The following is a 14,180-nucleotide window of genomic DNA, read 5'->3' as shown; positions in this document are numbered from 1 at the left end:
CTGAGGCCATTTTCATGCTTTCCTGGCCAATACATGGAAGATTCATGAGTTCCTGCTGTGTTTGGCTGTATATTGTCCGAGATTTTGCCCAAGTATTTGTCAGAAACAGCAACCTGTGGGTTTTTTATTATTCTTTACAGTGGAGGATACTGTGGCTGACTGCCATGCGTCATGCATATGAGTGCTGAAAAGCCCATTGTGTGTTCCATGGTCTTCTGCACGTTGGTATAGTTAAGGGAGAGTGAGCAGGTAGCAGTTTCAATCCGTCCATTTTGATGCTCTCTCCCCTAAACAGTGGATTGAAAAGTAACAGCAAACTGAGCCAGTTTCAGCTGCCAGTCGGAATTAGACAATTGCCAGATTACAGTGTTACCCATCTTCAAATTGATACCCCGCTCTTGGCATCCTCACCGCAAGCTGTGGAGGTTGTATTTCACTATCTCCCTGTGTGTGTTAAAGAATCCAAATTCCTTCTGTAGCTGGTCCATTTGGCTTCTGAAAGCAGTTTCTCTGAGGTTCAGTTGCTCTTATGATTTGGAGGAAGAGCTTTTAAAACTATGTGTCACCGCTGGTTTGTGTGTGGGGTTTTTTTTTTTTTTTTTGGTCTGAATTCTGGGTCAGCACGCTGGTTTTTGCTGGAGAGAGTGATATGATCAGCAACGTGGGGTTTTTTTGCTTTCCAACACCTAGTTACCTATAGTCTGACAAACGTTGTGTCTGCATTGGTATAACATAACTCTTTCACCACCCCTAAAACCCTTATGATTTATGCCTTGGTCAGTTTTCTGGTGAACACTCGTGATACTTCCTGATAACTTCCATCTTTCCAAGCTGAGCAACTTCTTTGAGAATGTCTCTTATGTATGTCTGTATTATGAAACCTTTCTCTTGAATGCCTGCTTTCTTTTCCGGAGCCAGTTACTGTATACCTTCATTGTAGCAACTCTGCAATCGGAGTTCTCGGTAAAGCACGATAGCAGATCTTGGCGATACTCAAATAAGTGCTGCCAATGGGTCGTTTCTCTTCCTTGGCTTGGGTAGCTCAATCTGAAATTCAGGTTCTAGCAGAGCAGATCATCTTGTATTGCTGACTTATCACTAATTACTGAAATTTCCCCCTGAATACTGCTACAGAACTAGAAACCTTCTAAACAGAAGTTCCAAAACCCATTGATGGTGTCCAGGAAGATGATTAGTGCAGTTCTGGCCACCTGGGAAACATTTGTTTGTGGTGTTGACCGAATACAGGCTCGCTTGAATGTGGGACTGGCTTAGCTGAGCTTGCTGCTGCCAGAACAGGTGGTCTCACTCCTCTCACCTGTTCCCTTGCACTGTTTTTGGGTCCCTGCATGACTGTGCGATGAGCTGATTTACTTCCCTAGGCCAAGAAAAAAGCAGTGTGCTCCATTTTTCTGAGTTAGGCTTTTCTCAGACTAGGGTGGTAAGTCATCTCACTGTATGATCAGGTCTGTGCCAGAGCTGGAGCAGTGGTGGTGTTAGAGCCTGGGGGAGGTGGCATCTACCACTTTCTGCAACAGTGAGCTGTTAGATCTGCTCAGCTGTGTAGTGTGACTACATCCGTGGTTGTTAACACGTTAAACTGAATCTCCTCTCACTTGGGCTGCTGCTAAAAGTAAGAGCCCTCTCCTGTTATGCCAGGTACAAAGATGGTGCATATGAGAGGTGAGTAAGAGCAGCTTCCTTGCCTGGTAAAACTGCTGGTGTTGGCATCGAGGAGGAGGCTGGAGCGTGAGGTGGGGTGCCATTGTGTTGTCTGGGGACAGTGCAATTCATTTGTTTATTTTGGAGCACTTTCAGCCAGTCAGTAACATCCCCTTCTTGCAAGTGCCATAGCCTGAGCAGCATTTCTCATCTGCCAGGGCAGGGGAGCCTTCCTGCCATCAGTACCTGCCTCCTCAAGCACTGCTTCTTGACTTCGTGCCTGGGCTGGTTTACCTCTGAAGACTACGTCGGCAGACTTGTTTGCAAGGAGTTCTCTGAGCAGTGCGATACAAACCCATATTCTCTCCTACTATGCAAGCCATCCCGGTAAATTCAGAGAGAAGGGACCAGAGATAAAGTAGGAAGTACCAAGGTACTTTTTAACTTTACCCTCATCAGTATCTGGATCTAACGTGGAGCTTGTGTGTTGTTTGAAGTTTGTGTCCTCAGGACCCTTGGTTTGACCCTGAGGTGATAACGCTTGGTTCGGGAGGGGAATGCAAGTACTGAAGTCTATTCAAGATGGTTGTTCCTCATTTGGTTTTTGATATCAAAGGATGTATCTGGATCTAACGTGGAGCTTGTGTGTTGTTTGAAGTTTGTGTCCTCAGGACCCTTGGTTTGACCCTGAGGTGATAACGCTTGGTTCAGGAGGGGAATGCAAGTACCAAAGTCTATTCAAGATGGTTATTGCTCATTTGGTTTTTTGATATCAAAGGATGACAAACAGCCACTTCTGTTTCCGTAGTTAGAAAGTGGCGCTACCTCTAGGCATTAATCTGAACTTTGAATTCTATGCTAAGTTGTCTGTAGACAGATTCAATTGGATATTTTTAGTCTGCCAGTTTTTCTGTTGGTACTGTATTTAAAAAAAAAAAAAAGAGAGACAGACCTTTCCAAGCTGCTCTTTGTTAGTGTCATTGAATCATGAAACTGGGAACCCCGGTACTCATGTAGTCTAGCTGGAACATATGCAGACTTTTGAAAGAGGAGGAAACAATTAAGGTCTGTATTTTGGGAAAAGCATGCGAGATAACGGTTGTTGGCCATTTTGGAAATGCAGTGTCGTCTTGCGTTGGGAGCTTAGGAGACTTTGCGCTCCTCTGTACCATTTTGCTGATGCCTGGAGACATCATGGGTGAACCACTTAATGCTTCTGCTTGCTTTTCTGTCTGTAACCTAGAGATATTAGCGCTCGCAGAGCTGCAGTGAAGCAGGTGTTATAACATGCCTTTGAACAGGACTGCACAGGAATTATAAGGCATTTAGTTCTTCTGTTGTTTTTTTCAGATTCCAGAGACTTGCTAAAGGAATTTCCACAGCCTAAAAACTTGCTCAACAGCGTGATTGGACGAGCCCTGGGTATTTCTCATGCAAGGGACAAACTGGTATACATCCATACTAATGGGCCACGGAAAAAGGTAATTCTGTTATATTGGGAGTGGGTGATGGGTAGGTATGTTGTACGCAGAGTGGAAAATGAGCCAAGAATACAGGCAAACCTGAAAGTGACTCTTTAATATGGAAAACTATAGCAGTGTTGTAATTTCAAATTCGTATTACCTGATAATCCCTTAAACAAAAGAATTTTTCCCTTCCTCTGATTTCTCTTTATTTTACAGACTGTAATAGGTATGTAAATGTAGGTTCTGTCCCTTTCCTTTTGTTTGTGGAAGGATGATTTTTTTTTTTTCTTTTCCCTCTGAGTTGCTTGCTGTAACTGGCTTCTCTCAGCAGAAAGACACACAGTCTGCTCTCAAACGTGTTGGACTATGTACCTCACTACCTTAAAATATCAAAAATTGAAATGCAATATTTTAGACCGTGTAGTAGGCCTAGATTTTATTGTTTCTAGATCCTAACAGAACAAATGCCGAAAATACTTGAGGAAGCCTAAAGTGTTCAACTGCAATCAGAAAGCAAGAAAGGGATGGGGAAGGGAGTGGAGGAAGGCTTTTAAATGCTCCTGAAGTGCAGAATGAGATATAGACCATTCCCTGTTTGTTTGTTTGTTTTTTGTTTTGTTAAGCAAAACGAAAGAATTCCAGGCAGCCAGTTTGAGCATTTAGTTGTTTGAGCACTTAGTAGGATGTCAGAAGCCTTGATCTAAATCTGTGCTATGAACTGAGCAGGTCTTGACTGCTGGCTGCCCTGTGTTCAAGGGCTTACCTCCTTTTATCGCACCACCTTTCCAGCCCCAGACGTTCCATCCTAGAGCAGAAAACCCTTTCCAGCTGAAGTTTCTGTAACGTATGTTCCAGGAAAAGCTTCAGTTCTGATGGATTAACATTTTCCAATAACATTCTGTCTGAAAGTTCCCAGACAGTTCTTGTTACCACATCCTTTTTACACATCTCTGGGTTTTAGGCAATACGTTAGTAATGGTTGCTCGAAAGTTCCTTTATTATTTACCTTTTTGTGTTGCTCGCTTTTCTCAAGCGGTAGTGCAGTTTCCTGACTTACGTTTTGGAATGACATAACCGGTGCCTTGACGTTTTAGTTTGCGTAATTGGTTCAAATTCTTGCTAGTACTTACGTAGATTAACGTTAAGCATAACTTCAGATTCTTTTTAAAAAAAAAAAAAGCTATTGAAGAAAAGGAGAGTGGGGGAAAAATGTTAAAATAAGTGTATGGGGTTGGAAGAACAGGTGAGACAGCCTGGAGAAGTCTTGGTTGGAAGGGAGCAAGGCTTTTTTTTTGAGCACCAAGTAACTTGGCAGCCTTCGTGAGACATCTTCAGCAGGCCTGTCCTTTTTCATGCGGGGCCCCTAGGCAAAACGCATAGCAATTTCCTATGGTAAGATGAGATTCAGATGGCAGCCAGCCAGCCAGATGTAGGCTGTTGAAAAGTCAGGAGCCTTTTCTCTAGCATTATAGGTAGGGTTTTCCCAGCGGACCTAAATGCCACCTTTCATCTTTGCTGCAGAAACAGGAGAGAATTCCTGAGGCATTTCCCTCCTTTGAGCCTTACAGAAACTCAGCTACAGCATCTGCAGGGACAGGAATAGAGCAAGTTCTTGATTTGGAGCAATTTTTTTAAAGGGGGTTAGAGTTCAGCTTTCAGAGCTCTGTGCCTCTGCAGGTTTTTCAGCTATTGTGAGCCAACTGAACTGGTGTAAGAGGAGTTCTGGTGGAACTGTTAGTTCTTTTAGTAGCTTGCATTGTGCAGCACAGAGCAAACTGAAGGCTGGGCACTCCTGTGCCAGATGAGTACAGTACTCGTCTGTGTGGTTGTGGTGCAGTGTGCCCCTAATTAGAACTGCAGTAAGGGAGCAGTTAGAGAGATTTGCTTGCCGTTGCAACTCTGAACATGTTGGAGAGTGCAAGTCGCTCCTGAGGCATGGCCTGGTATGCTGCAGTGCACATAGAAACAGTTACTCTGAAACGGAATTGTTCTTGTACTGAGCTGTTGGCAGTTGATTCCTCTGAGCTGACACTGCAGTCTGGGCAGCTCTGGTCCAGAGTACGTGGCACTGTGCTGGAAGTCAGCCTGCTTTCTGGGCCTGGCTCTGCCATGCAGCCTCTGTGTGACCGTGGGCACCTTCAGGTCCCCTTTTCAGGCTTTTGTTTCCGTGTTACTGAAACGGAGCCGCTTGTAAAGCCTCGCCGCAAAGCCACTGCGTGAGCGCTATCTTTGGGATTTGTATTCATGTTCTTTTCTTTCCCTGGAATTCAGAGATGTTTGAAGTGACCGTGCTCCTGGTGGAGAAGAGAGTTCGTTGTATCTTGTTTCACCTTACCGGTTTTCTTTACTTTTCAGAAAGTCACTCTGCATATAAAGTGGCCTAAGAATGTGGAAGTGGAAGGCTATGGGACCAAGAAGATTGATGCTGAAAGGCAGGCAGCAGCTGCTGCATGTCAGCTCTTCAAGGTGAGCTTCTGCTCTTCTTCCCTGGCTTGAAGAAGCAAGCCTGTGGGCGTGCAGGTCTACTCTTTGTGGTGGTATGACTTTTTGTAGTGCTCTTTGCCTGTTCACTTTCTTAGTTGGTGTGTCTGTTAATTTGGCGTAGAGAGTGAAGTCTTCAGCTGTCTAAATCTGTTTGAGCTTAAGGCCCGCTTGCTTCTGCAGCCAGGCAAGAACTCACAAAATTCTTTAAAGTCTAGGGCAAGAAGAACGAAGAGCAGAACTGAATCAGTTTCATCTCAGCCTCGGCATCTGCAGTGAGATGTAGAGCTTCCTTCCAGTGTATTTGGTACTATTATTCACCAACTTTCTGCACTTTCTGTCAGTCCCCCTGAACGTCTTTACAAGTGTAGCAGCTTCTGGCACTCTCATTTCCCCTGCACTTAAACTGAGGGGTGGCAATTGCCTGTGTCTGGTTTAAAACTACACTAATCTGCCATTTGTTTGTGGCTGGAAATGGTCAGTATATGTGCACAGCCAGTATCAAACAAATACAGCAAGGTTATAAAGGGCACTGTTTAAGAGACAGTGTTACATAGCAGCTATCTGGGAATAAGATACAGTTCTGTCCTCAGCTCTGCAACTGACTTCCTGTGTAACCTCGAGCAAATGAGTTTGCTTCTTGGGATTTGTTTTCTCATCTGTAAAGTAGAAACAATCACAGCTTCCCCTTAAAGAGCCTAAAAAGGATGAGACAGGTGCTCTGACAATAAGAGGTTTTTGATCTGTTTATAGATCAAGAAAGCTACATTAAGAAATAACTACGTGGTTTTTAAGCTAAGCCTTCAGAATGTAATGCAGCCTTAAAGCTAGCAGTTTCTTCAGCTGGCCTCTGTGTTTAGGATAGCTTCTTTAATTGCGTGGGTAGCAAAACTTGTTCCACAGACTGACTTCATTCCACCTGAAGCATTGGTGTTCATTCAGTTAGCACTCACTGAAAATATATTTTTGTTTTATCCTCACTATTCAGCGTGCAATGAAAGCCTTATTTCCTGCTTTCTTTGAGAGTCTGGAAGTCTTAGCCTTTTTCAAAGAACAGAAGAATCCTATCTGTGCTTAAAGAATGTTTTTGCTGGATTTCAGGAAATGACTAAACTCTACTTTCTGTTTAGAACTGAAAAACAAAAAAGCTGAAAGTACAGATTAAGCATGGGAAAATTTTAACCCAGATGCTTTGCTGAACAAAGCTATAACCAGCAGAAAACCCTCATAATGGGAGGCCTTGTGCAATCTTAGCTATAGAAATAGCTGCAAATGCTGCTTTAAGTAAATGGTCATCAGTTCAAGAAAAGTGGTAGCGTCTAATTGGGGCAGAAACTGTCTGAATATAGCCACTCTGAGTATAGTGGCTAGCAAAGTGAATTCCTGCTGCCTTAAGCATTCTTGCAGAACAAAATAGTACAGCCTTATCAAATATGGGGCTGTTGAGAAGCTTCAAGATGTAAGTTTTGGTTATTTGCAGTGGTTGGTAAGACATGGTGTGGTGCTGTATTCTAGGTATGTCTAAAGCTATATGTAGTTGTTCAGTCCTCAGTGTAGGTGGTAGACAGGCAGTGGTTAGGAACTCTTCTGTTTCAAGAACTATTAGGTTAGGGAGTTCTTGCTGCTACTTAGGTAAACAACTGCCCTTAAGAAAAGAGAGGAAACATTCACTGAGTTTGGATCTCAGGTTATCCCAGGTTATACTTGTTCAGACTTACCCTTTCTAAAAAGAGGCATCTCCTGCTCTGAGGTAGGTTTCAGAACTTCAAAACACTACTTTGTAAAATACCAGGAGATCCAGGCCCTTCCTTTGTAACAAGCGACGTAGAACCAAACAACTGTGCTGAGAAGTGAAGTTAATAACCAGATTTCTTTTCTTTCTCTCCTAGCCTGTGGGATATGAAAAAAATGTTTCTGCCTTTCTCTTGTTTACCAGGTTTGTTTCCTGCGGAGATGCCCAGTTCTCTCTCTCTCCTGCAGCTAATACTGTGTTTCCCTAACTTAGGGCTGGGGTTTGCTGGGGCCCAGAAATGAGCTGTTTGATGCTGCAAAGTACCGGCTTCTGGCTGACCAGCTTGGCTGTCCTGATGAGAGGTGGTGCTCCGAGGGCAAGTGGCGCTCCAAGTCCGGACCTTCTCTCGCGGACTTGTCAACCTGCTGGCGACGGATGGAGCCGGATGATTCCATCCAGCCCATGGAGCAAGGCAGGATGCCTAAAGCAATGAGGAGAGAAGAGCTGGAAGAAGGGGAGCTAGAGGAAGGCGAACTAGAGGAAGGGGAGCTGGAAGAAGAAGCAATTGATGTTTCTGATTATCTACCTATGGCACATCAGGATGCTCGAACCCCAGGCAGAGATGCGAGGTAAGTCTGGCTTGATAGCTGCTAATGCAGGGCAGTAACGAAGATGGATTCATCTTTGTGGGTGATGCATCCCTGCAGTTCCTCAGGGTTGAACCGCAGCTTCCCATGCAGCTGGCGTGCCCTGTAGATGGGGCAAATACTGGCTACTGTGCCAGTCCCTATGTGAGCGGTAGTGGGGCAGCCTGCTCTTGTACCAGGTTATCATCGCAAGGGAGTGCAGAGGCTTCATCTCTGGAGTCTTGCTCTTTGGAGAGACTGCTGCATTCTTGTCTGTTGCCTTCCTTATTCGTCTGGGCCTAAAGAGATTTCCATCTCCAGAAGGCACACACATGCATTTATTAGTTCCTTTTAAATCAATTTCAGAGGCTGAATTAAGTCTACTCCTTTCCATTACTGTAGTGGCTTGCTTAACTTTATTTTTTATGAGCGCAAATGTTAATTTTTTTTTTTTTAAAGTAGGCAAGCGTAAGATTAGTAAGGACCTGGTTGTTACTATTCTATATTTAGGGATGCTTTTTGTGTTTAGGGATGACTTTGACTTGTGAAAAATCAGTAAAAACTGTTGATGCTTTTTGATTTGTAGTGCTAGTGTAAACGTGTGATCATTTTTTAGTAGGTGGCTTTACTGGGCTGGGCGGTTATTCTGTGACTGACAGATTTTTAGTAGCAAGATAAAGCTTGACTTTTCAGTTGACCTAAGTAATCTGTGCCTTTAGCTGCTCAGTTTTGGACCCTGGCAGCTGACCTGAAGGGAGATGGGTCTGAGCACGAAGATGGGCAGAATGAGTATTTGTATATAAACTGTTCTTATTTTCCGTTTAGCAGGGGAGGGAGTTCCATTGAAATGACAGATGACAACACTGCCATCCGCGCTCTGACTCAGTTCCCGCTTCCCAAAAACCTTCTGGCCCAAGTGATTCAGATTGCGACCTCTTCTTCTACAGTCAAGGTAAGGTGCTGTTTGACTGGCTCCACTAGGGGCCTGCAGGGATCAGAGACTCCAAGGGGGATCTCTTTGGTTGCTCTTTAGGGCAGCTGAGAGTCAGGGAGAGGAGGGAGGTTAAAACTAGACCAAGAAAAAAAATAGGCTGACGAGCAGTAAAAAGACTCCTCCATGGGAAATGAGGCAGTCTGGAACACCAGAAATGTTGTTACCTGGGGCAGAGCAGTAGAGGAACTGTTGTGTGAATGAAGGCCTATATTTTCTAAGGTGATTAGGTTTGCATTTTCCCTAATGTCTGCAACAAACTAGAAACACAATTTGGTGTTGCTCAGACAAACGTGTAATTTCTCTGCTGACAGAATCTTTCCAGAACTCAGTTCTTGCCAGTATCCGGTGATTCTCTTCCTTGGTATGTGTCACCCACCTCCTTTCCAGACCTCATCTGCTTAACAAACATTAACTGTGCTCCACCCCGTACGTTCTCAGTGACGTTCTCCGCACAGCAGCCTGTGTCCTCTCCCTTCTGCTTAGCCTGTGCCTTGTGAGCTGGGAGGGGTGGGGTGGTGTTTAGTGCAGTAAACCTGTTCTAGTGCAGAGTGTTCCAATTTAAACTCCACTTAGAAATATTGGGCATATCTGAAAATATCTGCCTGAGTAAGCAGACTCCCCTCCTCAAACCTAATGTTGTTTTTGTGCCTTTTAGGAATACATGCAGTTCCGTACAGTCGGCACCAAGACCAAGATCTGCAAGCTCACGCTTCGCTGGCCCTGTCCAATGACTTTTGCTGCCAAGGGCCGTCGCAAGGTGGAGGCAGAAAACAAGGCAGCGGCACTGGCTTGTCAGAAGCTTAAGGTGAGTGTGCGTGGCTCCTACATCCCGTGTCCTATCTGTCTGTGGATAGATGCTGCTCACAGTTGACTTCCCATGTTGGAGTCCTAATGGGCTAATGCTTGAATCTGTCTGATCTTTGGCAAGCATGCTCAACAGACCTGTATTTCTCAACCTCAGGGTCTGGTCCAAACTGTTGCTGCACCCCTCTGGTGTGTAAGCCGTGCTGACCCCTCAGTGTGTGCTGTGCTTGTTTTGTGTCCTCAACAAAGTGTGCTTAGGGATCACCGTGGAAGTATTAGTTTGTTCTCTTTGCCACCTCACTGCTGCCTAGTAAGACAGGCGGTCTTCCTGTTCTTGTAGGTGGGCTAATCCAGTCGCGTTGCTGCATTAGCTCTGCTGCAGACTGTGGCCAGCAGAGGGGAAGCCCAAGAAAACAGCGTAGGGCTTATTACTGAATTGTCGCAACGTGGCAGAATGAAAGCAAGAGCGTTAACAGCCCTGGCAAGAGGGTTCTGTCAGATATAGTTGTGGGTATTGTTTCTTTGGTGGGGCTGTTTGAGATCTTCCGTGAGCAGTGTGCTGTGGGCAGATAGCAGTTGGCTCCAGTGTGTCCGTTTCACCGGAGTTGAGATGAGAGCATTTCTTGGTTTTTTGTTTTTTGGTTTTTTTTTTGCTGTGGCAAAAACCAAAAGTGATTTGTGATAGAGGGTAAGGGGTTAGCCCATCTGAACTGTGCTATGGGAAAGCGTGACTTGTGTGTTGTCCGGCTCCGGAAGTGCTGGACTTCCGGTCCTTTTCTAGGCCTGTGTTTTCCATATACCAGCACTTCATCTGCAGCAGTCTGATGTCCGATACTCGTTTGCCTCTTTTCTTTGCAGAGCCTTGGCTTAGTGGACAAGAACAACAACCCACTCAGCCATGCTATGTACAACATGACCTCCCTCCGAGAGCTTGGTGAGAACCAGCGGAAACCCTGCCACATCAAAGTCCCTGAAGCCACCCTCCGCAAGATTGAGAACTATCTGAATCATGTAAGGCTTGCTCAGGTGTCTGAACCACCTTTGATTGATCACATCGAACTTAAGAAATTGCACGTGGGTTGAGAGCTTGGTGTCAGAATGGTGAAGGAATTCGTGGCTCGGTGGTTGGCTTCCAAAATTATTGGAGAGAGCCGCTGTGGTTTGCCACAGAACTGATCAGTCTCTGCTGACCCTTGGGGAAGGGAGACCCCTTCTGGGCAGCGGGCCCTCAGTGTATGTGTCTGTGACGTTTATCTGTGTTGCTTGGCCCTCAGGGGTATCGAGGAGTGCAGTTTTGATTTGCCTGCAGCCTGCTTTATAGGTTGATGACTGCTGCCTCTTACAGAAGGAGCTGGTTTCATAAAAATCTAGTTTCACCTTACTGCTTTACAATGACCAGGTGCCAGTATTTGCAGGTTTCCTGTGGGAGTGTCTCTCGCAGTACATTAGTTCTGGGTGCAGCTCTCCTTACAGTCCCCAGGCGCTTGGCAGTGCTTTCACCCAGGAGATCCCTCTTCCTGGTGTGGAGGAATCCAGTGGTGAATGAGCAGACACGCATGGGAAGCAGCACCGAGATAGGGTTCCTTAGGAGCATTCACTGTCAAAGCAAGAGTTAGAGCTAAGGTGAGATGAGGTTGAGCGTAGCTAAGGTACGAATGCGTGTGGCTTACTACAGTGAAATCAGGGAAAATAATGAACATGAATGATGAAATAATGATCTCTTGCACAGTGTGTGTGGAAGGCTTGGTTTTGTGACTTTGAATAAGACTGATTCTGAAAGAACTGGTTTGTAGCTAAACTTTCAATCCTGTGAACGTCTGGACTAACGCTTTGATTTGTGTTTAATCAATTCCTGACCTGCTGTTGCTCTTTTTAGTTCCTGTGGGATACGGGATTCTTTTTCTTGGGCCAAGATGGAATATTTCTGGCTTAGCTGAACACTTACCTTTTGTGCAAGTGGCATGTCTTGACCTCTAGAGAGAGAGAGAAGGGTGGTGATGTTATTAGATAGTTTTCAAAAGTTGTATTTGAGAGGCTGTTGCATCACTTGCCTGTGGAGTAGCAACTGACCTGGAGAGCTCAAGTTATTGTTTGGTGCCTGTCAGTTCAGGCACGGGCTCTGAAATCTCTGTTGGAATAGACTGCAAACTTTAGGGGACACGGTGAGGAAAAGGCAGTGAGCTGCCCAAATTAGGTCCTGAATTAAGGTCATTTCAAGTGAAAATTAAGAGGGTAAATTGCCCAAAATCTGAAGGTGACTTCGACAAAGCTTTGTGGTCACTGCAAAGCCGGTTTGGCTGAGTCCATTTCAGGCACTTGTTTCTTTCTGTCCTTCTGAGGACTGTTACCTAAACTTTCTGTCCCTGCAAACTTTCTCCATCTCTCCCAGTATCCAGTGGACATTAGGGAATCCAGGCCCCGGATTGCTGATGACATGATGAACCTGAGCAAGGAGACTGGTGCGATAAGCGATGCGATCACGGGGAAGACGTATATACCCATGTTGGAAGCCGAGGAAGTGCGCCTTAGTCAGAATCTCCTGGCCCTCTGGAAGAGGAGAGGAGCCTCGTGGCAGGAGAGCCACCCGCTGCCAGTGGATCCTCACAAGGACACCATCCTATCAGCCATTGAGCAGAATCCTGTAGTGGTAATAGCAGGAGACACAGGCTGTGGGAAAACCACACGGATTCCTCAGCTCCTGCTGGAGCACTACATCCTGGAGGGCCGTGGTGCCCGTTGCAACGTAGTGATCACCCAGCCGAGGAGGATCAGCGCCATCTCGGTTGCCCAGCGCGTGGCACAAGAATTGGGTCCCAACATGAGGAAGAATGTGGGCTACCAGGTGCGACTGGAGAGCAAGCCGCCCGCCAGGGGAGGTGCTCTGCTCTTCTGCACAGTGGGCATCCTGCTGCGGAAGCTGCAGGGGAATCCCAGCCTGGAGGGTGTCAGCCACGTTGTAGTCGATGAGGTCCACGAGCGAGACGTCAACACGGATTTCCTGCTCATCCTGCTGAAAGGCATCCAGAAGCTCAACCCTGACCTGCGCCTGGTTTTGATGAGCGCCACAGGAGACAACCAGCGCTTCTCGCACTACTTTGGGGATTGCCCTGTGGTCAAGGTGCCGGGCTTCATGTATCCAGTGAAGGAGTACTACCTGGAGGAGATCTTGGCCAAGCTGGGCCGGCACCGACACCGGCACTATGAGATCAAGGTATGCAGCATGATGTTTAAGCTGTTCCCCTTTGGTTGAGGCCCTGACTCCTGGCATATCATCAGGGGAGAGTTTGGGACTAGAATTGGTCTCTCTTTCCTGTAGTTCTTGGACTGTGTTTGCTTAGGTTTAATTCCAAGTCAAACCCTGATGAGCTGACATCGGCTTAGTAGAATCCCATGTATTTTAACGAAATTATGGATAGAGATGACTTCAGATTTGGGTCTAAGTTACTTTCGCCCCTCTTTAATGTGAAGTTTATGTTTGAGTAAACTAATGGCTCACTGTGCGTGTCTATATGCACATGTATAGACTTGCACGCCTCTTGTTCGTGTCTAGTTTTTTGCAACTAGCCTTACTGCCCCAAACTATTCCTCTGGAAAATGCCCTCCCAAACTTGTACTCTTTGCTGTGGGTAATCTTCCTCCAGTTGCAGGTCACAGAACGGTTGAGGTTGGCGAGAACCTGGCAAGGACCTCTAGAAATTGTCCAGTCTCACCCCCCCTACCCCCCCCCCCACTCAAAGCAGGGGCAGCTAGAGCTGGTTGCTCAGGGCTGTGTCCAGTTGGGTTTTAAATATCTCCAAAGATGGAAACTCCACATCCTGTCTGGGCAACCTGTTCCGATGTTTGACCACTCTCACAGGACAAGGTTTTTTCTTATGTTTAAACAGAACTTCCTGTATCTTTAATTTTTGTCCTTTGCCTCTTGTCCTGTCACTGAGCACCACTGAGGAGTTTGGCTCAGTCTTCTTTATACCCTCCCGTCAGATATATATACGTATTGATAAGATCCCCCCTGAGCTTTCTCTTCTCCAGGCTGAACAGTGCCAGCTCTCTCAACCTTTCCTCCTATGACAGATGCTCCCATCCGTTAATCATCTTAGTAGTCCTGTGCTGGACTCGCTCTAGGAGCTCCACGTCTCCCTTATACTGGAGAGCCCAGAACTGGACCCAGCACTCCAGATGTGGCCTCCCCAGCGCTGAACGGAGAAGAAGGATCAGCTCCCTCGACCTGCTGGCAGTGTTCTCCCTATGCAGCCCAGAACACCACTGGTGGTCTTTGCCTCATGGGAGTATTGCTGGTACAGAGGGTTATTCCTCCCCAGATGCAGGACGTTGCACTTCCCTTTGCTGTATTTCATGAGATTCCTGTTGGCACGTTTCTCCAGCCTGTCAAGGTCCCTCTGAATGGCAGCACACCC

General features: G+C 46.1%; 1 protein-coding gene across 4 annotated transcripts in view; it reads left to right on the top strand.

The window, feature by feature from the left end:
- The window catches only part of DHX30 (DExH-box helicase 30), a 35,320-nt gene that overhangs the window by 12,139 nt on the left and 9,001 nt on the right, over nt 1-14,180 (top strand). For 2 of the 4 annotated variants that reach the window (XM_068933959.1, XM_068933956.1), the window contains 7 exons: nt 3,013-3,143; nt 5,484-5,594; nt 7,615-7,970; nt 8,796-8,919; nt 9,617-9,766; nt 10,624-10,776; nt 12,155-12,976. In XM_068933959.1, coding sequence (XP_068790060.1) covers nt 3,013-3,143; nt 5,484-5,594; nt 7,615-7,970; nt 8,796-8,919; nt 9,617-9,766; nt 10,624-10,776; nt 12,155-12,976 — 1,847 coding nt within the window. Of the gene's footprint in view, nt 1-3,012; nt 3,144-5,483; nt 5,595-7,614; nt 7,971-8,792; nt 8,920-9,616; nt 9,767-10,623; nt 10,777-12,154; nt 12,977-14,180 lie in introns of all 4 variants that reach the window. The other 2 variants (XM_068933957.1, XM_068933955.1) reach the window with 1 other exon arrangement.

Source organism: Struthio camelus, chromosome 2 (assembly GCF_040807025.1).
Source record: "Struthio camelus isolate bStrCam1 chromosome 2, bStrCam1.hap1, whole genome shotgun sequence".
Lineage (NCBI taxonomy): Eukaryota > Metazoa > Chordata > Aves > Struthioniformes > Struthionidae > Struthio > Struthio camelus.
The sequence above is the reverse complement of the archived record's forward strand: the minus strand, read 5'-3'. Positions and strand labels throughout refer to the sequence as shown.